Source organism: Aristolochia californica, unplaced genomic scaffold (assembly GCF_029961685.1).
Source record: "Aristolochia californica isolate CCGP_79_NKW_82.1479 unplaced genomic scaffold, dmAriCali1.0.hap1 SCAF_16, whole genome shotgun sequence".
Classification (NCBI taxonomy): Eukaryota; Viridiplantae; Streptophyta; class Magnoliopsida; order Piperales; family Aristolochiaceae; genus Aristolochia; species Aristolochia californica.
Window position 1 is genome coordinate 3986451 of NW_027181837.1, and position 27657 is coordinate 4014107.

The 27657-nt window shown below is 39.9% G+C and overlaps 6 protein-coding genes across 7 annotated transcripts; 4 read left to right on the forward strand and 2 right to left on the reverse strand.

The window, feature by feature from the left end:
• The first annotated feature begins 1900 nt into the window (after positions 1–1900).
• Positions 1901–2631, forward strand: LOC137953223 (large ribosomal subunit protein uL24y). The gene has a single exon (XM_068800507.1). The coding sequence runs from the start codon at positions 1968–1970 to the stop codon at positions 2406–2408; it is 441 nt and encodes a 146-aa protein (XP_068656608.1). The 5' UTR covers positions 1901–1967; the 3' UTR covers positions 2409–2631.
• Positions 2632–6025: 3394 nt separating this feature from the next.
• LOC137954013 (F-box/kelch-repeat protein At5g43190-like) lies at positions 6026–7315 on the forward strand. The gene has a single exon (XM_068801591.1). The coding sequence runs from the start codon at positions 6033–6035 to the stop codon at positions 7236–7238; it is 1206 nt and encodes a 401-aa protein (XP_068657692.1). The 5' UTR covers positions 6026–6032; the 3' UTR covers positions 7239–7315.
• A 1297-nt stretch (positions 7316–8612) lies between these two features.
• On the reverse strand, positions 8613–14699 carry LOC137952974 (mitochondrial outer membrane protein porin 2-like). Its single transcript, XM_068800119.1, has 6 exons — positions 14500–14699; positions 14339–14406; positions 9994–10104; positions 9797–9883; positions 9462–9673; positions 8613–9219 (listed from the first exon to the last, which is right to left on the reverse strand). Exons 1-6 carry the CDS (start codon positions 14546–14548, stop codon positions 8913–8915), a joined length of 834 nt encoding a protein of 277 aa, XP_068656220.1. The 5' UTR covers positions 14549–14699; the 3' UTR covers positions 8613–8912.
• A 218-nt stretch (positions 14700–14917) lies between these two features.
• On the forward strand, positions 14918–18305 carry LOC137953690 (uncharacterized). Of its 2 annotated transcripts, none has more exons than XM_068801159.1 (4): positions 14918–15094; positions 16681–16951; positions 17400–17457; positions 17560–18305. In XM_068801159.1, exons 1-4 carry the CDS (start codon positions 15027–15029, stop codon positions 18126–18128), a joined length of 966 nt encoding a protein of 321 aa, XP_068657260.1. In that variant the 5' UTR covers positions 14918–15026; the 3' UTR covers positions 18129–18305. The 2 variants fall into 2 exon arrangements, with proteins under 2 accessions (XP_068657260.1, XP_068657261.1); XM_068801160.1 differs by having other exon boundaries at positions 17566–18305.
• On the reverse strand, positions 18255–19743 carry LOC137953691 (putative pentatricopeptide repeat-containing protein At5g13230, mitochondrial). The gene is made up of 2 exons (XM_068801161.1): positions 19646–19743; positions 18255–19567 (listed from the first exon to the last, which is right to left on the reverse strand). Exon 2 carries the CDS (start codon positions 19523–19525, stop codon positions 18812–18814), a length of 714 nt encoding a protein of 237 aa, XP_068657262.1. The 5' UTR covers positions 19526–19567; positions 19646–19743; the 3' UTR covers positions 18255–18811.
• Positions 19744–21901: 2158 nt separating this feature from the next.
• LOC137953818 (U-box domain-containing protein 4-like) lies at positions 21902–24028 on the forward strand. Its single transcript, XM_068801331.1, has 2 exons — positions 21902–22963; positions 23439–24028. The coding sequence occupies exons 1-2, from the start codon at positions 21980–21982 to the stop codon at positions 23487–23489; spliced, it is 1035 nt and encodes a 344-aa protein (XP_068657432.1). The 5' UTR covers positions 21902–21979; the 3' UTR covers positions 23490–24028.
• The last annotated feature ends 3629 nt before the right edge of the window (positions 24029–27657 follow it).

Below are 27657 nucleotides of genomic sequence, written 5' to 3' on the forward strand. Positions count from 1 at the left end.
CTAAACTCAATGTAGTTCTAATCAAATTTAAATCAAACAAAATATGACATTTCAGAAGTCAAATTGATCCTAATCCAGCTCAAGAGTCTCAATGTCATAATTTTTTACACCCAAACTTTTTTTAATCATACTTAGGGTTTAGGGCTTAGAATTTGGGGCTTAGGGCTTTGGGATTAGGGTTTAGGTTTTTAGGCTTAAAGCTTAGGGTTTGGGTTACGGTTAAGTTTTAGGGTTAGGGTTTAGGGCATAGGGCATAGGGTTGAGGGTTTAGAGTTTAGGAGGGTTTCAAACACCAAACCCAAAACCCTAAACCCTAAAAATTGGTAAGGGTTTAGGCCCTAAACACACAAAATTGCATTCCTTTTTTAAAACAAAAAACAACTTCCATTAGTATGGGTTTAGGGTTTAAGCATAGGGTTTCAAACCCTCAAACATTGGGAAGGGATTAGCGTTTATTCAATTTACCGAAAAAAAATACAACATTCAATGGCATAGAAATTCATAAACCAAAATATTTTCGACTTATCATTCTTCACCGTTTAAAAGGCGATTTATAACACATTACATGTTGATTTTAGGATCAATTTAGATCCTAAAATCAAGGAATAAAATCACAGGATAAAAAGAAAACAATCCATTTCCTACAATCATGCCATAATAAACTTTTTCGTTTTGATTCTATGGAAGATTTCCTCTTCTGAAAGGAAGCTCAGACAGCTCATGCCAACAGGTTCTCTAGTACCTTTAAGATAGAATCATTAGCATTTTAGAGCCCATAAGCTAGAAAGGGAGTGCCAACTAGAATCAGAAAGAGATCAATTGTGTAATTGGGGATTATACTTGGTTTAAGAGAGTCTAAAATATGTTTGTAATTTTTCAGCTAATAGAGTTTATTAGTGGAATTATTTTTAGCAAGGGTTCTTGGGCAACGACTACCATTAGAGGAACATCGTAACAAAAAACCATTGTCTCCTTATAATGTATGCATTTTTATTATTTGTTATATTCTATTATTACATGCTAAGCACTTAATTTTTTACTTAAAATCTCAATCCACCCCCCTCTTGAAAAACTGCTGACACCCATTAGTGGCCATTTAGACCATAAACCAAGTTTTAACTCTTATCATTAACAAAAAAAAAAAAAAATAGTGCTTTAACAATGCTTTCATCGTGTGTTCCAGACTACAATCAAAAGCACTAGGCAAAGATGATAGAGTAAATGCAAATGCAAGGCAATTCAAAGAATATCGAATGAGCAATTATAATGACAGAGGACTCCTCCAAAGCAAATGCTAATTTATATTCTAAAAGAAAATTTCTATAGGGTTTAGCAAGATTAAATGCTAAACCAACCAATAATCTCCCAAGATATTTAAAAAAAAATTCAATCATCGGTGAAAACACACTATTTGTTTCAAATATTTTACATCATTAGAACTCGATAGACTAACATGGTGTAACATAAGGGTGGACCGGTTGGGAATGTGGAACATTCTTGGGCTAGGTTCACCGGGCAAAGATGGGTCTTGAAAACCTGACCAGCACTCCATCCGTTTCCTAAAAACCCTAACGATATTTAACTGATTTTTTTTTTTAATTTATGATGAATTTTTCAACAAATAATCTATAACAAAGTAGAGTTTTTGGTTTATCTATTTTTCAACGTGATACGAGCCCTAATTGTACCCTTTCTCATTTGGCCCATACGGCCTGATATGCCGGCGGCCCAGGAAGATGACAACCATGGTTTTGTACCCGAAGAAAAGCCCGCTTCAATTTGGGTAGCAAGCTAATGTGGGCCTAGGTTCTGTGACGGGCTCGATTTAACGATGACGATCTCTCTGGTCTTACCACTATCAACGGTCAATACTGAATTCGCTATTTCCATAACAAAAACCCTAAACCCAATCTGCTATCTCTGCTGTTACCGGTCTCAGAAGAAGAAGAAAGGCGAAAGGATCAAGCATGAAGAGGAACCCGCGTGTATCGAGCTCCCGGCGCAAGAGCCGTAAGGCCCACTTCACGGCTCCCTCATCCGTTCGGCGCATCCTCATGAGCGCCCCTCTCTCCTCGGACCTCCGATCCAAGTACAACGTCCGCTCCGTCCCCGTCCGCAAGGACGACGAGGTGCAGGTGGTCCGGGGGACCTTCAAGGGCCGCGAAGGCAAGGTGGTGCAGGTTTACCGGAAGAAGTGGGTTATCCATGTTGAACGGATCACCCGTGAGAAGGTGAATGGTTCGACCGTCAATGTTGGGATCGACGCTTCCAATGTCGTCATCACGAAGCTGAGGCTTGATAAGGATCGCAAGGCGCTCCTTGAGAGGAAGGCTAAAGGGCGGGCAGCTGCCGACAAGGACAAAGGGGAGAAGTTCGCTGCCGAGGAGATTTTAGCCAATATCGATTAAATTAGATCGGCGGGTTGTTGATTATACGAGGTTTTGGGTTTGTCATCGGTTTCATTTCTCTATCTGCTTCTCTAGGATTATGGTACTGCTAGGGTTAATGATTTCTTTTGTAAGACAATTAAAGTGGGGAATTATGGTGAGGGTAGTAACTAATTTTACAGTTTTGGATTATGGCTGCTATAGAGTTGATAATTTGAATAGTGTTTTTGTTGTGCTATGATTACTGGAAATTTCTCGATGACTCTGCGTTTTTTATTCCATTTCAAAGCCTTCTAGCATGGGCAATTGGGATATGGAAGAGTTTTATTTGGCCTTGGCTACAGTTTCCATATGTTGTCTCTCTATAATCTAATGAAATGTATGTGCTGTCATTTTTTGCTTGGTTCACTTGGACTGGCATCTTCTAATTAACACAGCAAAGTTGAACTACCAAAGCTGGATGGTGTGTACTTTGCTGCTACTACATTGCATTGCAAATTTTTTTAATCTCAGTGCTTGAAGCTCTCCTGTTTCTGTTTCTGCTTCTATCTGTATCTATTGTACTAACTTCAGAATTTTCTAATGTTCCTGTTTTGCAACCTGTGTTGCATTTGCATTGTTTAGAAAAATGATATACATTGAGTAGGTGCATTTTCCTGTAGTCATTCATTCAAGTATTTTTAGCTTGTTTCTGGTTTTTTTTTTTTTTTGTTTGTCTGCATTTGCAATTAAGAAGCTAGAAATTGGTAACTGAAGAAAAAGGCCGACATTTGAGAAACAAACGTTTTTCAATCCAAACAACAGAAGCTAGACTTCAATGTTTAAGACACCAAAGAGCTGTAATATTTTGGGGGGGTAAGCTTAGCAGTAAAAGATCTCGGGTTTGAGCTTCTCTAGGCCTGGGGTCTCGATATAGAACCATTATATTATTATAGTATGAAAAATATAGTGATTTTGTAAGTGACTCTTAAGCTTGTTGGGATAAACATCAAGCACTGGCTAGTCTCTCTTGTCCATTTCGAACGAGTTCTTGTCCATCTAAATACCTGAAAGACCTTTGGATCAGCAAAGACCCACCAACTGAAGCCACTGGTTATTACCTTGGGTAGACTTGGTTGTCCATATTTGAATTCTCATGATTCAATGGTCACGACGAGAATCAAGCCAATGACTATCTTACAACAACCGTATTGCTGGAATCAGGTGATTTTGATTGAAATGGAGGCTGATAGTTTCTACAGCCTCTGCATCAGTGGCTCAATGGGTTGGATTCAAATCCTTGTCATGATTGCATGATGAATGCTTATGACATTTAAATCAAGCAGCTACACCATTGAGTGACTCCACAATACTGTGGGATGAACTCAAGCCCTGATCTTGTTGGAGTAAAAATCACATACTCTTCCTTTTTCTCTTCCTTGTCAAGCAATGAGGCTGCAGAAAGCAGCTGAAGCTTTCAATGGCAGAGCATTTAGAACAAGGAATGAAATGCTCATATATCATGTTTGTAATGATAGATACAGGTACCTAACCTGTGCTTCTCCCAGGTTATTTTAGTCTCCACAGAGTATTCGTGAACGGGCATGAAAATCTGTTGATATCGTGGGTGTTTCATTCTATGAATTAAGATTTAGGAATCTATTGAGACCCTATAGGTGTAACAGTGTTGCAAACATTACAGAAACTTGTCCAGGGTTGCCTATTGGTTGGTTTGCAGAGCATCTGATAGATGAATTGCTCATCAACGGGCTGAAAGACATGGGTCTTGGCGTCGTTATTCATTGGAGGGTTGTGCAGATCTCCACCTGACCATGGCGAAAGCAAAAAGTTGATCTAAATATGGGCGGTCCTGCGGATTCATATTTTCAGTATAGTCATAGGAAGATAGATTCTCTCATGGAGCCCAGGCTGAACTCGAACTTGCATATTTGTAAGTTTGGTTTGATCTCCATTTGCCCATGGCTCTCTCTCACTTAGGGATGGCATCCAGCCCAGTCAAGTTCGAACTTAAAATATTATTATATTTTTTAAAGAATTATAAATATTTTATCAATAATTACTATTTTCATTTACTTGGTAAATCAACGGAACAAGAATTGCCCTAAAAAATAATCGTTATGGTCCTGTTTAATAAACAGAACCGGAATGCCCTAAAATAAATGACACATTACCTAAAGAGTTCGTTTGGATTGTAAGTCCAAACCCTATACCAATTTGGATTTTAGACCTAGTCCTTTGTATGTGGAAAATAGAAAGTTCACTTGTCACGTAAGACAACATCTCTTAGGTTTGGCTACCTAATCAGTCTCACACTAAATAGCAAACACATTTTCTCTCTAGGGTCACATGTCTCATGTGGACCACCTTAAAATGTCACCTATTGATAAATTTGTGACCCCATTCATCTTATCTCACTTTCACCTCAGTTCCCTAATATAAGAGACTGATTAAGATCATTCACCCTATGTATATTTAGAGAGAGGTTATCCAATACGAAAAGTTAGCCAAACATGCAAAACGTTATCTCAGTTGTTCGATCAATGGTTATCTCAATTATCCAATCATGATCAACGGTTATCTTAGCCATCCAATCAAACGGTTATCTTAGCCAATTACGATAATTATTTCACATGTTTCACCCCAAATGATATTTTTATTAGATCAGTTATATATATATATATATATATATATATATATAATCTCAGAGGAGTTAAATATATTTACCAGATCAGGACGAAGAAGAATAGCGTCACGGAACAGTTTGCCTTTCGGATCGTTCCCAGACGAAGGAAACCTAAATATTCCTTTTCCATTAACAGAAACGAAAACCAGCACACGAGAACGAGAATTGGAATCAAATTGTTCCTGTTCGCTCTTTTATTGCATCCAACGAACTAAAAAAGCCAGACAGAAAGCGGAAAAAAGATTGAAGGGAGCCTTTCTCTTTTAGCAATTTATTATCCAGGAATTCAAATGGCTCTTTTCTTTTGTCGAAGTTCTAGAACGGCAATGCCGCCATCTCCAACGCGACCCTTGTCTGCAAGCTTTCTTCTGGAAGATTCAAAAGGAGTAGGGTTGACTCAGACTAAGTGCTGAGATTTCCGCTAGAGGACAGCTTTCTGTGGGTGGGGAGAGACTGGCTTTTGGCAAGCATTTCCTACGTAGTTCCAACTTGAATCAGTAAAGAGGGACCCCGGAAATACAAATCAGTAACCCACTTTTGTACTAAAAAGAGTGAAACACGAAGAAGCAGGTTGGGTCAAACTGGAACTTATCTTCCCTGGTCTTGTTTATGCTCAAGCGGTGTTGGAATCTCATTACAGGAATGGGTCATGAATCGTGGGTGCAAGGCCTTAAAAAAACTTGATCTTTATATTAATTTAATGAAAGTGAGTTTAGAGTTTGAGTGAGAAAGATCAGCAAATATGGTTTTTCTTCTTAATCTTGTTTCAGATGGGTTGCTCACCAAGTTAGGGTTTGATGGGTGTGATGATCAAAATGAGAGGTGGATTAGATTCATTAGACGAGGTTGAAAGAAGACAGAAACCCAACTAATCCCATCTAAATTCTGAACGCTCTACTAATAGCCGGAGTGACTTGCCAATCGGTCTTCCTAACCGCTTACCAAACGTCTCCTTCTTATTCATGGGCGCCTTCAGAGCCTGGAATCAGAGACTCAGAGAATCGGGGAAGAAAATGATGACGTCGGTGAGATCTCCGTTCTTTTCTCCGGCGAGAACGTCACCGCCGGAGATGGAGCCGCGAATCTGGTCATATCTGCCCCAGCATCTTCTGGAGCTCATCTTGGCGCAGCTTCCTCTGAGAACTCTTATCGGCATCCGATCGACTTGCAAGCACTTCAACTCTTTGCTCTCCTCTCCCTCGTTTCTCTCTCTGCTCAAATCCAGGGCGCCGTTTCTCTCCTCCTATCTGCTCCTCTCTCACCCACAATTCCCTCTTCGCAGTTACTCTCTCTATGAGCCTATACTCGGTCGGTGGCGCAAGCTTGAACTTCCCTTTCCTGTTCCGGTGACTTGCGGACTCTTGAATTTGATCTCCTCCTCCAACGGCCTTCTCTGTTTTTCAACTTCTGGTTCCTTCCTTGTCGCCAATCTTCTTACCAGATCCTGCAAAGTTATTGAATCCCCTTTGTACTCCTTTACCTCGGCGACGCTGATTTCCACGAATTCGTACCCTTCTGGGTTCAAGCTCTGTTTAATCTCCGAATCTTCCAACTTGTCGAGCTCCGTTTTTGTGTACGACTCAAGGGACGAGACGTGGAGAAAGTTCGAGGGGTATGGTTCCTTTTTGCGGCATAATTCGCACCAACAAGGTGTTTTTTCAAATGGTTGTCTTTACTTCGTGTTGAGGGAGCCGTTCTCCGTGGTGGGTTTCGATCTCCGGACTTGGAAATGGGAGAGACCGATAACCGAGCTGCCGCCGGATCTTACGTTCGTTCGATTGGTGAGCAGCGGAGAAGAAGGGACAGGGAAGCTGTACCTGATTGGGGGAGTCGGGACAGACGGGATATCGAGGAGCTTGAGTGTTTGGGAACTGGGGGGAGACGGGAGGGAATGGATTCTGTTAGAGGCCCTGCCGGGGCTCATGTGTAAGAAATTTGTTTCAGTCTGTTATCACAACTATGACCACGTTTATTGCTTCTGGCACGAAGGCCGGCTGTCGCAGGAAAGCTTGATCGGCCTCTGTTGCTACACCTGGCCGGAGGTTCTGGTCTACAAGGTCGCAAGAAGGACTTGGCATTGGGTACCGAGATGCCCCTCGCTGCCAGAGAAATCCAGCTGCGGCTTCAGATGGTTCTCTTTCGTTCCCAACCTGTATGCGTCTGTGTAAGTAGAAGTTCTTTGTTTTGAACACGTCATTTGCGGATTCTCTTTTCTAGTTCATTCTGTTGGATTCATGTTCTTCAGTTTTCGGTGCTGTAATTATCTTCCGTTTGTCGCCGTCCAGAATGTAGAAGAAATCAGTCATGGATGATAATGAATGTTTTTAATCGAATTAATGAGTCTGATTGAAAAATTCATGCTATTGCTCTTCTTTGACCGAGCATTTCATCTGGCTACCTGTAAATACTCGATATCTTTTCAAAGAAATGAAGAATATGATGAACTTCCGTCATAAGACGGACTCTGAGAAGCTCAGATTGCGAGGAGCAGAATTTTTTTAAAATGAACATGATTTGAACCCCACCAGAAAGTAAATGATAATGACTTGGAATATGATGTGAACAAGGAAGTGCGGAATTTGAGATGAAGAGATTGAACAAAGCCGGAAGATGGGGAAAACAGATTGTCTTTCAAACGTGCTGATTCATCCAGGTACCCACTGGCATTTCTTTTCTTTTGGTCAACTGGAAACATGATTATAAAACATATTTAAAGAGATTTGTCTAGAAGAAGAAGATGATCGAAGACTGAGGTTAATCTAATAGAAGTGAAAGAGAAAGTCGGTGTTCAGCTGCTATCAGCCGAGTAAATTTGAGGTGATTTCAAATTTGAAGATAAGAAATAGGATGGAATGGCCAATTGAGCTTTGAATCCGTCCTACGCTCTTGCCTCGTGAAAATGGCCAATTGAGCTTTGAATCCGTCCTATGTTCTTACCTCGTGAAAATGGCCGTTTGGGCACAGGTAAGCCTGTCATTGTAGGGTATTATGCCATAATTTGATCGACCACTCCAAGGTTTTCTTTTTGCTCTCTTCTCCACTTGTCCTTTTTTATTCTGTTTCTGTGAGCAAAGTTTCTGATAGAAAAGCGGCATTTGCTGGCGCTATTTTTCGCGAGGATGGGATTCAAGGCCGTCCATGAAGAGAATGGTTTCATCAATGGAGAGATCTTGCCGACATGTTGGTCTAGGGAGGCATGGGCACTAGAATGGACGCCGACACAGAAGAGTATATTTTTCTGTTAATAAACAATAGATTATCATTTTAAAACGCAGACAAACACGCGTTTAGATTCTAGTGTGATCAAAGATTGGATGACTTTGATGCACATCGATCCCGTGTCTACATAAGGAAATCACGAAAAGTATATTTTTCAATATTTAGTTTTCATTCAGGGAAGACGAAATCTAGTATCACGCAAGAAATCTCCATGGGGCATCCTTTGAAAGCAACCCTCGCCAGAAAATATTACAAGTTTGACCTAGTCTAGTTCAAGTAAATCTAATAGGACCATATCACGAGACAAGAGCAGCAAGCACATGTTATAAAACACAAAGCAATGAATTCGTTTTTTGCACAAAAAGAATGTTGTACATACTCGAACACAATACTCTCCTACGAAAAGATGAGCAAAATTTAAATAAAAACACGAGAAGGGTTATCAATGCCCTTAGTCAATCATCCACAGAACTGAAGAGCTTTAGGCAAAAAATTATCTGTGGTCATTTTATTGCCTTTTTTAGTATGAAACCGAAGGGCAGTTAAAAAAAAAGAAAAAAGGGAAAAGAAAAAAGATGTATACCAATCTCTGGTTCCATTTATACCATGAAAAAGAAACGAGTTCAAGACTTGAGAGCAAGGGCCAAACCAAACTTGGGTTTCTTATCCAGAGCCAGGGTGTCAAACTCACCTGAAATGGTGAGGATGGAATTTGGTTTCACCTCATGCTGGAGGAGGGTTCCAAGCTTTCCGTGATTGTTAAGCCTTCCTTTCACGACGGTAAAAGACTCAAAGGCATGGGATCCTCCAACTGTGATCGTGTTCTCGTTTGTAGAGAACCTCCGAGTGAACTCTGCCACAATTGCATTCTTCTTTTTCTCGCCCAAGTCATGCACGTGTGATACTTTTAGCATGTCTGCTTTATCAGCCCTGTAGGATGGGGTGAGGGGCACTAGATTAGTAAAATGCTCAATGAAAAATAACGCATAAACATCACATAAGAGCATAGTTATCATACAATTCAGACAGATATAAATCAAGTCTCTATTACTAGAACATGAGCCAATAAAGGTAAACCCTGACTTTTCAAAGGATCTGGGTTTCCATTTTCCCATCAACTATCCCTCACGAATGAAAAAAAGTTTAACGATGACAATTGAAAGAGAACGTACAGCACAATATCTGTACTTGAATCAGGCATTTTGATGCTAATCCCAGCATTATACTTTGTGAAAGAACTAGCAGTAGAGTCAAAAGCAGCCTCCCCACCAACTGAAAAAGTTGGAGTACCAAGAGTCAACGAAAGGTCAACCACTGGAGATTGTGTGTTCAGAGTAGTAGCTGCTGTTGCTGCTGCAATGTCATGGAAATACTGCACCTCAACCTAAGGAAAAGATTTAAAAGGAAAGATTATGAATACCAACAATCAAGTCTAATACCTCCTACCATAAGCTGCTGTCATATTGAATTAGATAATTGCATGCTACATGAATAAGCAAGAAAGTACCTTGCCAGAAGTATAATCAGGTAGCCTCAAGCTAGCAATGAATTTCGTGGATGGCAGAACATCAGAGAAAGTGAGGGTCGTTAAAATCTGAAGAAGGAGCAAAAGACAAGCTGCTCAGAAAGTTTTCCAATTCCATCACTTAACTTAAAAATAATAAATGTATTTCAACTCCAAAAAGAGAAAAGTTAATAACACACTTTAGATTCTGTATCAACTTTGACAGCAATGTTAGTCTGGTGGTATTTGTATGCAGCAGTGACATCACCAGTCGATAATCCACCCTTCTTTATCACAGCAGAAGTGAGGGCCTGAAAATTAAGAAAGACATCAACCATTGTATAATAATAAATGATCATAACACAAATTTAGAACACAAGGACATCTTAATGACCAAAAAGTGGCTTGCAGAAATTTTAAGGTAATCAGACTGACCAAAAAATATCCAAGTTGAGATATAACCTACAGGGTCTTGCTAGCATTTTGAACACAATTTCAAAAACAAAAAATTATTGCAAACATCACATAAATAAGTCACAATATAAAAAACTTTCATTAGCATTCTTTTCAAACCATTAATCATATCTTTGCTTTTTTTTTTGGAAAAAAAAAAAGACATTTATGAGCCTACTTATATAGGCTTCCTTAAGTGCATTACCGTCTCTGCAACAAAAGCCAACTCTAATCACACCGCCTTTCATTATGAAACAATCATAGACAGATAAGCTGGGCTGAATAAATTGGAACTTACCTTTCTCTTGATCCATGAAAAGAATCGATTCTTTTCTTTTCACTGACTTCCTCTCCAACCAAATGGGACCATAAGGCAGGTCAAAGTACAAAAACAACATATTCCATTTTAGCAGAAGATCAAATTTAACATCTTGCCACCTTAGAGATTAGCAATTAAAACTGCTTTATCATATTAATAAAAATAGACTATCTAATCAGATCACATCCCCCCCCCCCCCCTCCCCAAGTCCTTATTCTTAGGCTGGTGTTATGCAAGGAACAGAATTCTCACTCATAACAACCTAATCCAAAAGAAGAACCATTGTAATAAACTATCTTTGCTGCCTTTATGGGAAGGCGGATGAAACATTGGATTATCTTTTAATTTGTTGCCCATACTCTTCCAAGGTTCAGTTCCACATTCTTCAACTTATCAACATTAGAATATGTTTCCCTGCCACAAACTGAAACCATTACCCAGTGCAGCCTCTGGCCCGTAGCAAACTTTGGCAAGAGCTTATGGCACACTGTGTTTGCTTGTCTGCAACTGGACTGAGAGGAACAGCCTAGTGTTTAAAAGCAAGTTTGAAGATGTTGCATTAGTAGTTAATTGAATTAAACGGAACACATTTTCATGGCTTCACACATAAGCACTTCTCAGTCTCAGTGTTCCTATTCCAGGAAGAACCGTGTTTCAATGGCCTTAATCATATTTGTGCAAACCATATTACAGCATAGACGCCTCCACTCAGTTCTCTCAAGCTTAATATTGATGGTAGTGCTCATGGGAATCCTAGCCCTGCTGGCTTCAAAGAAGTCTTCAGGGATGATGTTGGTTAACTTCTCCTCTCTTATGCTGGTCCATCTGGTTGACTCCCTTCTTGCAGAAACTTAAGCTCTTTTACAAGGCATTTGGAGCATAGCAGAGATATTCAGCTCTCCTCTTGTCATTGAAGGGGACTCTTCAGTTGTGATTAGCTGGTCCATTAACAGTGCTGCCATAGAGGCTCCTCCCTCTCATGGAGGAAATTCTTGACAAGGCACAGAACTTGTCCATCACATGGGTAAACTTTCCCTGATCTGCAAATTGGACCGCTAACAGCATTGCTAGGGAGGGTTTTTGCCCCACAGATATGGTCATTTGACTGTTTTAGTTGTTGTTTATTCTTGTTTGATAATATAACTTCTGTTGTTTTGATTCTCTTTGGAGCCAATCTTGCTTAAATAAATCTCTTTCACCTCTCAAAAAAAAAAAAAAAAAAAAAGCCATGCAGAAACTAATACCTATTTTGTTAATTCCAGGTTCTACAGCATCTTATGAGTTTTTATGTACATTAAACTGCTATAGCCATTCTTCAATATATTCACATCGAGTGTCCTCAACATGGCTATATGTACATTGCTACTCACCATGAACTCAGACTTCCCCTACCAACTTGAAAAGACAAAAAATACCCAGCCTAAAAGGAAAATTAAAAAGAAAATTGATATTCGCGCACAAACCAAGGCTGTTCAATGCTAAGCAACAGACATAATAATCTACATCAATGTTAATAAGCAACAAACCAGATGTGAAAAACTGAGAGAATGACAAGAAAGAAAGAAAAGATAGAGAGGCTCAGAAAATTAGTAAAGAATACCACCAACCAAAATAAGGTAGAAAAAATATACCATAGCAAGCCATTCACTTAAAACACAGGGATAGAAATTGATATCTGTACTTGGATAGGATTCTGTTTAATAACTGTTACACATCTTAAGTCTAAATCTAAATATACCATAGGGTAATATTTTATAGAAGAACCAATCTAATAATTACGAATTCTTAACAAGGCCTAAAACATTATATTTTCTTGATTAAACAAAAGGAAAGAAAGCGAAGATCTGAAAAGGCGAAAACATTACATTTACATAATACTCCACAATAAAGGTTTCTTCAAATTCCTGTTTGAGTTTAACTAGGGTATACTGGCTCTCTCAAGAGTTTTTTCCACAAGCAGTTATCCAATTGTACCCTTAGCACCTGATGAGTTAGGATCATATATGGTCCATTTTTTATTTTTATTTGAAATAGTTCATATATGGTCCATTATCAGCATTCAAAAGAAAATATTTTGAAAAGATGACAAAAGGTTAAATTCTAAACCAATACTGCTAACAATAAATGATGGACATAAAATACATTTGATGCATTGAAGGTCCTTCCTAAGACTTTTCAGCAAGAAGACGAGAGAAGGTCCAAATGCAGAAAAAAGAGATCTATCACTTCCTGTGAAAGTAGGAAACAACAGCAAGCCAGATACATACTTGAGGCAATAGAGTGTCTAAAAAGTATCATATCACATGCTATATCCAGCAAAGATACTAACAGGTATCATCCAACATAATCTGGAAGGAAGCATAAAAATGACAAAATGCATATCATTTACATAATCATACTTCAAAAAATCTGATAATGGAGATCTGACAGAAAAGATACTCATCAGCCAGTTCCTAAATTTATCTTATATTTAATCAAGCACTCCAACTGAACATAGTGTGCAAATGTTCAGATAGCTCAAACATACAATATTAACAGCTGACTGTCAACTGCCATTTATTTATTAATTATGTTGACCACCATGGAGTTATCTACTATGAGTGTTTTGCATGGCTTTGGATGGAACCATATAATCTGGACAAAGTCCAGCCCAAAGACTCAAAAATCTTGCCACTTATAGACAAAATTTTGAAATACAACTAATGAATGGCCCACTCACAGTTGTGAAGGCTAGTTTTATGCCTCTGGTGTTATCATATGCTCTGTATACATGCACATGCAAGGGAGAAAAGGAGATGATTCATCATATGCTCTAAAGGACCACATGAAATAAAAAACCATCCCAACATAGTTTTTCTAGCCACAGAAAAACCACATAATCTTTTTTTTTTTTTTTGAAAGAGAAGTAATCCATATAATCATTTAAAAACATAATCCTGTTCAAAGCAAAGAAACATGGCCTTGAGAGCTACATACGGTTCAAGCCTACAGGGACTACTACATCACACATGGACTCTCAACAAACACAATGACCACACACTTGAACAGAGAGTCAATGACAGTGCCATATAGGACCTGTCAACCACACCAAAACTGATCAGCAAAACCTGCCACCAGTCCCAGAAAGCTTACACCAAATTTATCACCTCTACCTCCAAAACAAGTAACAGATTGCAATAATTAAGAATTAAACCATTATCAAACAATATTCCAGGAATAACTACTTTGCTCTAATCAAAATGGAAGAATAAGAAAGGTCCTAGTGAAGCAGGAATTTATATCACAAACAGCACTCGAGATGATCACCAATACTGAATGTGGCATTAAGATGCAAGTGTCATCAACCTTTTGATTTACAAAATTTTAAATGATTATCTTCAAGTCACAGAGAATGCATACTCATTACTAATTGTAGACAAAAGGTTAGCACACCAATAAGGCTGGAGCATAAGTGAGAAACTTCATTTCACATGTTTTCTCAAAGGAAATAACGAGCACAAGTTACACGACTAGAAAAAAAATTCAAAAGATGAAAGTCACAACAAATCTCCAGCGTTGAACAAACAAGTCAATCAAGAAAACACCTGCAACAATTCATGTCAACCAGTAAAAGTCAATGAGCAGCCACTAAATGCAACCGCACGTACACCTAAAGGAAAGGCTCCCGAGCAAAAATAGCTGAATCAACCAGTGAAGAAAGCAGGGGAGAAGAAAGAACAGTAACCGAACAACAACGAGGTCAAGATTAACGCGGAGAGCATCACAAATTTTACCACTCCGACATTGCTATTGGTGGAAACGGTGAATTTTTGGTCGTAGCTATAGTCTTTCGTTAACAGATCTGAAAAAAACAATCACAGAAGATAAGCGAAGAGCAAATAAAAACCATAACAGAAGAATAATAATTGTCTTGGAAGAAAAGAGGAGATTGGACCTCTGGCCTTTTTGCCAATGTCAGTGAAGAGGCCCGGACCCTTGCTCATGGTTGGGGGAGATGGAAAAGAGAAGGAAAATTTGAGAGGGATGTGATCGTAGATGCGCGAGAGGGTTTCAGAGAGAAATTAGGGCTTTTCAGAGAGCGAAACAAATAAAATGAAACGGCTCTAAAACACTGGGCAGGGGGGGTGGTGGTCGTTGCTGCTTGGTGGTTGGAGCCCACGAAATAGGAATTGAATCCGGGTTTAATTGTCAAAGAGAAAACAAATGGATGACGGGGTGCGTCCTGTGGTTACAAATAAAAAACTCGGAACCGGGTTCTTCCCTACTCTTGTGCTCTTATTCTTGGTTCAACCCATGACCCATTTTAAGTTTCCATAAACACCTCAGGTTTCAGCCTCTCGGGAGCTCTGGACTCTCGCGAATATCAAGTTTAATCGACCTGCTCGAGTTCGAGCCCTGAGCGTGCCCTAATTCGTGCCCTTCCGTCTGTCACAGGTGAATTCAGGGAGAGGGCTGCTTCCAATGTCTCACCGAGAAGGCCGCGATACTCACACCAAGTGGTCGCATACGAAGCTCGAAAAGGATCCTAGGTTTGCCTACCCATAGACTTTCTGTCCTCACGGCTTACTTTTTCTTGTTATCGTTTAACTACTGCCGGATTTCCTTCTTGTCCCTGCGAAGAAGTTTGCTGTTTCTTCTTTCTTTTATGTCTTGCAAAAAGTGCTTCCGAGGTCATACTGCATTCGCTTTCGTAATGCAGGTCATTGCTTATAATACACTGGTGTGATTTTAGTTCACGGAGATTCTTTGATTATGCATTCTTTATCAGGTGAAATGGAACCATTTACCTTGGTGGAAGATATTGTGTTTCTTCTCTAATGCGCTTATGCTACCGGGTGGAAGAATTTTGTGTTTGCATCGGATTTCTTTAACCACTTAAACTGTGTACGTTGCTTCCAGTATAACCTTTCCTGAAACACCAAACTTTCATATTCATCTCCCAGAGCACCTCTTGTCATGTGCTCTCTAGCGGAAAGGGTTCTATGTTCTTCGGCTAACTAGAAAGACATTATATAACTAATAAGAAGTCATAAATAGCACTTTCTCAAATACCACCTTTCTAATATAGAAAGACTTTATTATGAAACTTCTAAGAATAAAAAGAAATTAAATTAAGAAAAGCTAAGGAGGTTATGGCTGCATGTATCTATTTTGTTGGATTATGAGAATTACATCCAGGACTTCTTCAAAAGAGGAAGTTACATCCATGAACCTGGAGGTGAAACAATTGTATAACAATCTTGGCAAATATGCTATTTCCAATTCAAATTGTGGATAAGTCACTCTCTCTATCTTCAGCATATTCGAATTGACTGATTTCTTTAGGAAAGCAGTATTTTGGTACGTTGTATAGTTCCACAGAACAACTTAGGCGTCATGTCTTGTCATTAAAAAAAAACTAGCTATCACATCTGCAGAAGCTGCATTGTAGTTTGGAGCAGGTGTTAGCTGACCAATATGTGCTGCTTTGTTGGAGACATAAAGCATCAGACATCACTGGTATCCACTTCCTGTTGAAGCTAAGCTCATCAGAGCTACTTATGGTGTGGATGTTCTGAGTTATTCTTGATGAAGCCCTTGGTCATTCTAATGTGTTTGTCTTCTCTCTGGGAACTTCTCTTGGAGCTTTGTAAGAAATTAGTAATGGCCTGTGAGAAAAGAAAACAGCCGTGCTTGTCCTGTGACAAACTGCCAGATCAAACTTTTGTGAGGGATGGTGTAAGTGAGAAAGAACACTTTCAAGTTCCATGAGGCTGAAAAACTCTCATGCAACTTTCTCTGTGATTCTGAAAGGTCTTTAAGAAAAAGAATAAAAAGGAGTTTCAGAAGTAGCTGAAAATGTAAATATTTTGCTTCAGTGGCACTATAACTCTAACTTTGGAGTTTGAACTCCATAGTTAGTGCCATTGCAAGATGATAAAAAATCAGTTTAAGCTGCTGTTTTTTTGGAGTGTTGCCTGAAAAGTCTACTTTTAAGTTGCTTTTATGTAGCTGTTTTAAACAGAATGTTTTTATTTTAGTGTTTAAAATGCCATATACTGTGATAGTAGTGGTGGAATAGAAATCTAATGTCTGAACGAGCAAGCCTGATATGTGTTCCATACCTTTGTGGTAGCCCTAAGAGACCGAGAAGAGATGGGAAACCAATTGAGGGAATATCTTCCACCAATCATGATGTGGAGATCACAAATCTCAGAAATGAGGATGAAAAGCATTTGAGGCAATTACAAGATCCTTTACCTCTAGAGCCTTCAGCAGCGCTTGAATCTAAGATAGAGACAGATTCTGCAAAAAGAGGAGTGGATATGAAGACCAATGGACTACTTGATGGCACCAATCATTCTTCAGATCCAACTGAAGTTCCTCGTTCTCGATCTTATTATCAGGTTTTGTATCTTTGTAAGCCAATAGTTGAATTAGTTTGTTTCTTGGATCCTTCTGTTCAGTTTGCCTTTTACCATTATCTCTAGTATCTGATCAAATTGTCCTTTCTTATTCTGCATTCCTACTGTACTAGTTTTCCTTGAAGAAGATTTAGTGTGTATAGTTTATTAAATCCATTTGTTGTATTAATTGCTCAAAGGTTTCCATTTTACAGATCGATATTTTCTGGGTTGGACATTATGCCCCTATATTCTACTTGAACTTTGAACTGCTTTCTAGGAATGCACCTTGACTCATTCTCTGGACAGTGGTGCTCTTGTAGAGTTTTTAATTTTTCTATTCAGTGCATACAAAAAGGCTTTCTTAACCTGATGTTGTGGAACATGTGCCATTCAAGTGTGCCTCAAATTTTCATAGCAATCTTAGGATACCTATGCATGTCTTATACAGCGCGATGGACGTGGAAGTGCTGGTCAAGGTGGTCAAAGCAATAGACGTAGACATACAGGTGAGTTTTTTCTTTCCCCTACGTGTTCCAATTCTTTTACTCATTTATTGAGTCAGCCCCTTTACTGCTTGCCTTCTAATTTATTAAAGGTTACATCTTTAGTTCCAGATCGCAGAAGATGGAGTGATCGGATGGAGAGATCTGATGGCCGAGGAGATAGAGCGGAGCAGCATGATTTACATAGGAGGGATGAGAGAACACGAAAGCCAGATGACAAGAGTACATGGCACCATGATGGGTTCTTTGAATTGGAGGCTGAGGTGCCCCCTGCTCGAAAACGACCCGCATTTAGGGAGAAGAAGGACCTACCAGAACAGGGAAATGCAGGGGCTAAGAGAGAGGAAAGAAGTGAATACGACCAACATGGTAACGACAAAGCAAAAGGTGGTGACAAACCAGATGATAGAAGTGTCAAAACTGTAGGCCGGCCTCTACGAAGACGAGATACTTACAGTGTTGGCTTTGCATCAAGAGATAGGCTTGGCAATGGACCTGGATTTCAGGGAAGGGACCGGTTTAATGGCAGGTACGGTGAAAGAAGCCAAAATCAGAGGCTGGATTTTCAGGTGGAAAAATGGAAGCACGATCTGTTTGATGAGGCAAACCAGAGTCCCCCTCCGAAGAACGAAGAGGATCAGATTGCAAAGGTTGAAGCTTTATTAGCTTTGTGAGGTAGCCATCATTGTAACATGTATCGTGTAATCTTCATGGTGATGGACTACATATGATCATATTCTTATTTATCTAGATAACTTCTAACTGTTCGTTTGTATGAATAGAAAAAAATTGTGGTCAGAAGATGGCAGGAGATTCTTTAAATAATTAAATTAGAAATTTACAGTTACAAATTTCAATCCAGCTACATCCTGGCTCTTTCTTCATCCCTTTTTGTTTGATTTCATACAACAGCTTCTCTACTTCATCCGATTTGCCTGTTGCTGCAAACACATGTGACAAGAGTACCAAAGAGGATGCTTCACTTGGTAGACCATTTTTCATTATATTTTTTTCAACCGCCAGCCCTTTCTCAGACTCATAGGAATTCTTACAAGCAACCAAAAGGTTCTTCCATAACTGCTCCTTGAAGAATTTTGGAGACCTTTCAATGAATTCCTCAGCCTCCTCAAATCTCCTTCATCCTGTTAAGAGATGCACCATATAGATATAGTGTTCTTCCTCAGGTTCAATTTCCATAGAATCGAACAAATTCTTCCCATAATCGATGAGTCTACCGTGAGCGTATGCTGATAGAGCACAAGTATAACTGATTCGATTAGGTTTCACCTCATTTATCTTTATCTCTTCGAACAATCTTAACACCTCGTTAACTCTTCCATGTAGGCCAATCTTCCCATCATCGTTGTCCATAAAACAATGGATTTTCTTTTGCCATGTCTTGAAAAATCTTCATTCCATCTTCAATGTTTCCACACTTGGCATACATATCAATCATGGAGTTCCCCAAACGTGTTTTCCTAGCAAGGCCAGCTTTTGAACTGAGAGCGTGAACCTGCTTTCCAATCTCTAGCAAAACCAGTTTTGTGCAAATACCCAATACTATGGTCATGGTGATCTCATCTGCTTTTAAGCCTGACTCAAGAAAATTGCAGAAAACACGAAGACCCCTCTCTGCTTCACCACTTTCTCCGTACCCTTCAATCAAATAATTCCAAGAGCCCACATTTTTGCAATCTAATGTTTCATATACTTTCATCCCACCATCCATGTGCTTCGTTCTAGCATACATCAAGATTAGAGTACTCCCTGTGAAACAATTTGCATCCAGTCCCATTTTAATAGCTATTCCATGGAGTTCTCTACCTCTAAATTCGCCTTGTACGCAAGCAGAAATTGAGGACGACAACACAAAAGAAGATACAGCGATACCCCTCTTCCTCATTCTTTGAAATGTCTCAACAGTGGTTCTGAAAAATCCATTATGGGAAAGGCCAGAAATGAGTGAGTTCCATGAGATTTCATCAGGTTCAAGGATTTCTCGAAAGACTAACTCGGCTTCTGTGACCCAGTCCTGAGACATGTATAGAGAGAAGAGAGCATTGCAGACCATGAGATGGGTCAATGAGCCTCTCTTCAGCGCATGTGAATACACCTGAAATAAGTTCTCTGGTCATTAGTACTTACAGTTAGCTAGAACAAAACCCAACCAAAAAAAAACATTCTCCGTTACCTGCGTGCCATGGAGCAGGCAATTTTGTTTGTTGCAGGCACTAATAGCACTTGCATAGGTATATTCATTTGGAGGAGACACTGGGTCAGGCCTGAGAATTCATGAGGGAGAACAACTCCAGAGCTTTATCACATCTTCCACACTGATCGTATCCTGAAATCAGTGCAGTCCAGGTAACCATATTCTTTGCAAAAATTTCATCGAATAGTTTACGTGCACATTGACAGTTTCTCACATTTAGCATAAAAATTAACCAGATGGTTCTGTAAATACCCATTGGAAGACCACTCCAGTCGTTTTAGAACCACAGAGTGGACTTAGCGGCCATTATTGTACAGACGCAGCTTGGAGTAGGAGATTGGTAGCAAACGGGGAGTAAATCCCAAGCTTTCTTTCACAGCGGCAGCACCCACTTCGGTTATTTTCATCAGTCCCGCGAGACATCAAACTGTTGCAGAAGAAGCTATCAAGGGCTCTGGCTGTCATACATGTCTGTTGGCATCTGTGACCTCAAGGGACAGCACCGTCAAATGACTCAGTTATAATTAGAATTCAAGCATGCTAATTAACAGTTGCTGGTGTCCATGATTTCACCGTCCAATGCGTAGCAGAACTGAGATAGAGACAGGAATACTGTCAAACATCACTCTTCGGCATTGACTATCGAATAGAACTCGGAAGCGACGTGACCAACACTTGCGAACGACTTGAATCCAATTTTGTCTACCCAACATATGAATTGATCTCACTAATCGTTACCTCTGAGATCGGAAAGTTTAACTCATCAACGCGATCAAAACCAGTTTCATCAACGCTATCGATGCAAAAAAAAAAAAGTTAGATAATACATGAAATAAATAAAAAATAAACTGGAAGATGGTTTAAATCCTTATCTCTAAAGGCATCCCCATGTTCAACCATTGTGTTTCGACTGGGAAAGTTGACTCGCGATTTGCCTTTTCTATGGACTCATTTCAAGTCTGCAGGAGTCCTGATGATAACCGATCCCAATCCCCTTGAGCAAATAACCTCTCCTTCCTTTGAGAGTTCCTCAAGTAAGGGATTATGTTCTTATTGATAGTGATAAAAGTTAAAAGGGCGCATAGAATCCAGAAAGTCTCAAACTGTAAATTGTATCCAGTTATGTCACATAATCCAAGAATTGTAAACTCTACTGTTTTATTCTTCGTTTTTCTTTTTCTATATGGTATCCTAGCTCTCGATCGGCAATCCCCCTTCTCTTTGTTGAAGATCTGACCTGGTTTAGTTAGTAGATGCTCTCACCAAGCCACTTCCAAGAACACATTTACTCTTCTTGAAGACCAAGATTGGACTCTCCTCTCGGAACTCCATCTTGTGAAGGCATAATAGAGATATAAGGGCCAATAGAATTCGAGAGAGTCTCAAATTACATTACATAACTGAAGAATTCTAAACTCTATGGTTTTGTTGTATATCACGTTGCGACACTTGTTGTAAACCTATAAATATTGTATACCTTTTCAATGAAAAATACGATAAATTATTCTTCATTTATTTTATTTTATATGGTATTAGAGTTCTTGATCGGCAATTCCCGCCGCTGAAAACCCGACTTGATCATTAGTAGATGCTGTCACCAATTCACTTCTACTAACACACTTACTCTTGAAGACCAATATTGGACTAGGACACAATGAAATACACGAGAAATTATTCTTTTAGACCTAACCCCATGAATGAAGAATGGTCTATGGTAGGAATAGTTCCTTCTAACGACTTTAACAACCATTACAATCCAACTTCCAAAATGGTCTACCACCCACATAAGACGACTCCAGATTTTCGGATGGCCTCGTGGATGGGAGGGAACGACGAGACCCGGTAGGTGTACGCGAATCGGGCCATTCCGGCCGTTTCATCGTTTCGGGCGCTGTTTTGTTTTTTTGTATCGGAAATACCGGAACGGTTACTCTGTGAAGGGGCTTTTGGCTTTACACGGAGAGGGATTCTCGATAACGTGTTACGACTCCACCCTTTTACCAACTGAAATAAAATAATAAAAATATAAAGGAAAAGGTTCCTCTCGAAGATAGCGAAGCTTCTCCGCACGCGTAATAAAGAAAGGTCACCAAGCACGAGCCCCCAGGTCCTACTCGGCACGATCCCGCGGTTCGGCGACTCCGGTACACTCCACACGTGCCGTCTCGAACCCCAACTCTCCTTTTCTTCGGCCGCCCGCGTTCTCTGTCTCCGTTTCCAAGCTTCTATATCCCGAACAGCGAAGGACCTGGACAATTACAACCTTCGCCACTTGGTTGTTGCCCTCGCCGATTCCCGGTGGCACTTCTGGCCATGGGAATGGATACTCCAGCGAGTTATAGCTACGTAGGCCGAAACTTCTCCGATATCAACAACGGCGACTCTTCGACGTCGGCTTTCAGCGACTGCAACAGCGATCGATCCGGCGAGTTCTGTACTACCTCCTCGCAGACGCGCCGTCTTCTTCTCTCCTGCGCGCCTGATAATTCGGATGAGCTGATTCAGCAGCTTGTCTCCGATCTCATGTCCTGCTCCATTGAGTCGCAGCGGCAGGCGGCTCTGGAGCTCCGCTTGCTCGCCAAAAACAAGCAGGAGAACCGAATCAAGATTGCACAATCCGGCGCCGTCAGGCCTCTTGTCTCGCTTATCTCTTCTTCCGATTCACAGCTGCAGGAGTACGGCGTGACGGCCATCTTGAACCTCTCGCTCTGCGACGAGAATAAGGACCTCATCGCGGCTTCCGGCGCGATCAAACCTTTGGTAAAGGCGTTGAGGACTGGCACGGCGACCGCGAAGGAGAACGCGGCGTGCGCGCTGCTGCGCCTCTCGCAAGTCGAGGACCACAAGATGGCGATCGGGCGGTCCGGTGCGATCCCCTGCCTCGTGGATTTGCTCGAGAACGGAGGATTCCGCGGGAAGAAAGATGCCTCCACCGCGCTTTATTCCATATGCTCCGTTCAGGAGAATAAAATCCGGGCGATTCAGGCGGAAATCATGAAGCCTCTGGTGGAGCTTATGGCCGATTTCCAATCGGGAATGGTGGATAAGGCGGCGACTGTAGTGAGCATCCTTGTCCCTATAACAGACGGCAAAACCGCTCTCGTAGAGGAAGGAGGTATCCCAGTACTGGTGGAATTAGTGGAGGTCGGGTCGCAGCGTCAGAAAGAGATCGCCGTCGCGATTCTGCTGCAGATCTGCGAGGACAGCGTCACCCACCGGATCATGGTCTCCAGGGAAGGCGCCATCCCCCCATTGGTTGCACTTTCCCAATCCGGCACGATACGTGCCAAGCAGAAGGCAAGTTTTCCTTTTTTGCTTCTTTTTGCTCCTAGGTTAGCTAGAAATCCCGCTTCACTATCGTTGCTTGGCGGTTTACCGGTGATTATTCGTGGTTTAACGGCCGGTTGTTCGGTTTTGAGCCGTTAATTTGGATATGAACATTTTTAATCGGGAAAAAGCAAAGGGTCCTCTCTGTGGACCCCGATAGACGTGTATTCCTCTAATCCTTCGCTTGCCCTGATATTTCAGTTGTACTATCACGAACTGTCATGGGGTCCGCGTGTAAATAAATGTCCACTGTCACCATCTCTGCCACACGTGTTTTCTGCCGGCCATGTAGGGAGTCGCTACATCGCTCTGTTTTAGTATTTTTCTTGCCAAAACCGTTAAAACCGAGAGCACATTTTCATCCTTTTTTTGGCAAATAATTTCAATTTCACATAAATTTTATTTTCAATCTTCCGATTGTTCTGTACTTTTATTGGTTTTTCAGGCGGAGGAACTCATCAATCTTTTACGGCAGCCAAGACAGGCGCCGATGTAGAGATGCCGTCAGATACCCGAGATTAAGAAAAAAAAAAGCAGGCAGAAAACGAAGACTTGTGGAGGAGGGCGCAGGAAATGTAAATATGTAAAAGAGATTGTTGTAAATTCTGGTGGTAACAGCCTCTTTCTTTTGGAACCGTATCTAAATCTGTTGGTTGATGTGTCATGAAAGCGATTTTTGAGAGGGAAGAAGCTTCTTATTCCATTTCTAGTTTCGGTGATGTCTTTGGAATTTTGTTCTTGTTTGTTGGGTTGATGGACGTGGGACCGTGTGAGGGAAGCTGAGAAAAAGGGTCTGGATATTTTACTGATATCTTGGTAGGGGATTAGGGATGATTCCATTGACATGGACTTGATGGCTGCCACCTTATTTTATAAATTTACTTTACGGGCACTTTCGTTTTTTCCATTTGGAGTTTGGTGAGGGCGAAAGAACGCCATGATCGACGACATGACTTTGAACCTGAACATTTCAAATTCGAGCTTCCAAAGAAGGAAAATCTCACGGCACTTGAAAGAGCAGGAAATGAAGCAGATTTGGAGAAGCAACCATAGAAGGCGGCTCATCAAATGATGGGGAATGGAAAGGTAGAGAGAGGGTTGAGCTACTTCTCCCTTGGAGAGGGATTGATGGGCCTCAAGCTCGGGCTGAGCTACTTCTCCTTTTAACTTATATACACCATTGAATTGGCTCTCAAACTGAAAAAAATCAAAAGTCAGCAAAGAAGGGCTCGTATAAGGACGACGACTGGATCATCACCTGAGAGGTAGATGAGAGGCGAATAGTCAAATCCCAATTATTCCAAGTGCCTGCTGATTTCAGCCAACTGCCCAGATTTGGATTGTCGCGAGCAAGTAAACGAGTAGAAGATCGCCGTCCCGGCGGCCCTTGCTGCAGTTCAGTCAATAACCAGCAATTCAACTTCAATTTTCATTCGTTATTCCTTTTCGTTTTTTTTTTTCTTTTTTACCTCGCATTTCAACAAGAATCGATTGATATGATCAAAATTTTCTACCGTTTGTAGTTAGTTCATGAGGTTGAATAAGAAACAAGAAGAAGCCGATGACTTTGAGTTTCTGCCATTGAATAAGAAACAAGAAGAATTCCAAATGCATGTCGTGTCAGGAGCAAACAACCAGTATAATAATATGCGCAAATGTGGAGTCCTCTCACCACCACACCAAACCCCTTGTATTGGAAAAACACGAAAGCAAAAGCCGTCAACATTGACCCGCTCCGGCCGAGTAGGAGCAGGTCCTGTAAATTACCATTAATCATCTTCTTCAGCGTGATATCGCTCAGCTCGGTCTTGTAAATTATGCAATGTACAATGTAAATCTGTAGAAAATGGGATTGCCGAATGGTGCAGTGATTGCTGTTTTGTAGACATTCCAGAGAAATACGGGTGTTTGAAGGATCTGATACGAGACTCGATACCCAGATAGGCAACCCTTTTAAGACAATGGACGAACCTCTGAAATGAAAAATGTGAGAACTGTACGCCTTTTCTTCTTCTCCAAAGTTCAATCTGCGCTGCTTGTGTAAAGGAGTGATGGAAATGTTCAGTGTAAAAGAGTTACAGAGAGCTGTCTTTATTGCAATCGGTTTAGATAAAGTTTCAGGTGAAGGAGAACCATTTATATCGATTGTCATCAACATTATCCACTAACCATTCCGTTCTTCCTTCAGATCTCCAAATCAACCACGCAATCGGCACTCTCATAAAAAGAACTTTGGAGTGCAGATTGATACACAGACTATGGGTTTTAATAATTTTATAAATTATTTTAAAAAAGTTGAATTAAATCTCTAAGATGATTTTCTCACATAGCATGAATAGTTATAAGGTTTGGGTTTAGGGTTTTCGAAAAATATAAAATTTGTAGTGTACTTTAAATGAAGTGAATAATTCAATTTATTTTAATTCAACTTCAACTCATCCTTGGGTGTCAGTGTAAACGAGTTCAAGTGCACTGAAAAACAGATTCCGGTGTTAGTGCCCCCAAATGAAAAGTATGATATAAACAAGTGAATGAGTAATCTTTTATAATATACTTAAATAGAATATATACCTAAATAGATAATTAACCAAAATAAACATGGTTGGTACACTTATAAGTGATTTAACGTGTAGTATTCGAATATATTAATATCCTAATTAATGAAAAACTATATTATATTACTTAATGATTATAGTTTATTATAAATTAATACAATAATTACGTGTGACTAGAATAAATTATTAAAAATTAATTAATTAATAAATAAATAACATAAGAAAATATAATAAATAAATAAATTATTTTTTAATAACATAAGATATGTTTTGACATTAAAACCCACTAAATTAATACAATAATATATATATATATAAAACATAATATATATTTTTATGTATTATTAATTAATAATATATTGTCACAAAATTTAAAACCATTGGTTTAATTAATTATAGCAATGGGATAATTAAACCAAAACAATTTATCAATTATTTATTTTAACAATATTTTAATTATGACTATTAAATTACTAATTTAATATAATAATTATAAAATAATTAATCCATCATCTTCCTCATGGCGCACGTCGTCTTCTTCATAAAAATAATAATTTATATTTTTTATTTATTTATATTTGTATATTCATTGTACACTAACCCCTTAATCTAATGAACTAAATAATGCAGGAGTACAGTGACGGAGGTGGTGCTCTGACGGTACGCCGAGAGGAAGAAGAGAGGGAGGCCGAGAGGCTCGACCTCTCGTGCTCAGCGACGGAGGTCGAGAGGGAGATGAGAGGGAGGAAACCTGACGAGGGGGGGGGGGGGGGGGGGGGGGAGCAGAGAGGGGAGGCCGAAAGAGAAGAGAAGTCGGGAGGGCTAGAGGCTTTGCGATAGAGTCTCGGCCTCCCGTGCTCTGCGACAGAGGTCGAGAGGTAGAGGAGAGGGAGGAAGGCCGGGGGAGGGGGGCGAGGGAGAAGAGAAAAAAAAATCTGGCTGAAGGATCACGGGTGGGGGGGGAAGGACCGACGTGCATGTCTTGCGCGCTTCAATCGTTTGATTCGCAAAACAGGTCGGAATCCAAATTACCTGTTTTTTGCCTCAGCGAATGAATTAACGTGATTCACTTGAAGTGTAATTCATTGTATACTAACCCCTTAATCTAATGAACTAAATAATGTAGGAGTAATTCATATCACTTCATGTTGGACTAACCCCTCCTCTCTCTCTCTCTCTCTCTCTCTCTCTACGCTCCGCTCTTTGTTTCCCTCTCAACCCTTGTCTCTCTCGATACTCCTATCGCCAACGACGGCTGAGCTTCGAAGTCTTAACCCTAACCCTAAGCAAATATTTCAATATGGTGTTAGATACTATTGTCAAATTACACTCTAATTACATTAAACAGTCTTCGAGATGTACTCGCTCAAACATTTTGAATAATCCCATGTTCTATCCTTACTTTAAAAACAAAGCCATCTGATGAATTTTATGTTAATATCAAATATATGTTTCTATTAATTGAAATTGTGTCATTAGGATTATATTGGGGTTATTAATGTAACTGATATCAAATATCACATCTCATTTGATCAATAAGTAAGATTCTCGAACAGAAAGGGTTTCCTCTCACATAATGTAATACCAACATGTACATTTGATATGTATTTGTTGGATGAGAGGGATAAGCAGTTGATTCATGTGTACTGAAGTCAACATTGATGAGATAAAATAAACTCTGGGTACCTAAAGGTAAATAACATTTTTTTACTTAGTATTTTTTATCTATTATATTTTTAATTAATTCACGTGAAATATATCTTATATTGTAGGTAAACATTATTTAGTGAATATTGGTTATGCAAATCTTCTAGGATTTTTGGCTCCCTATCGAGGCACTCGTTATCATTTGCAATAATTTGAAGATAATCCTCCTAAAAATTAGAGAGAATTGTTCAACCAAAGAGACTTATCCTTGGGGGCTACTATTGAGCATACTTTTGGGGCTTTAAAAGCATGATTTCAAATATTGAAATATGCTCCTCCATTTACTTGTGATATCCAAATAAAAGTTGTAATTGCTTATTATATATGCACCAAAGATTACATAGATATTTTTGAAAATGAAGAAACTGATTTAAGTGATTACGCAAGAGCATCATATTTCTG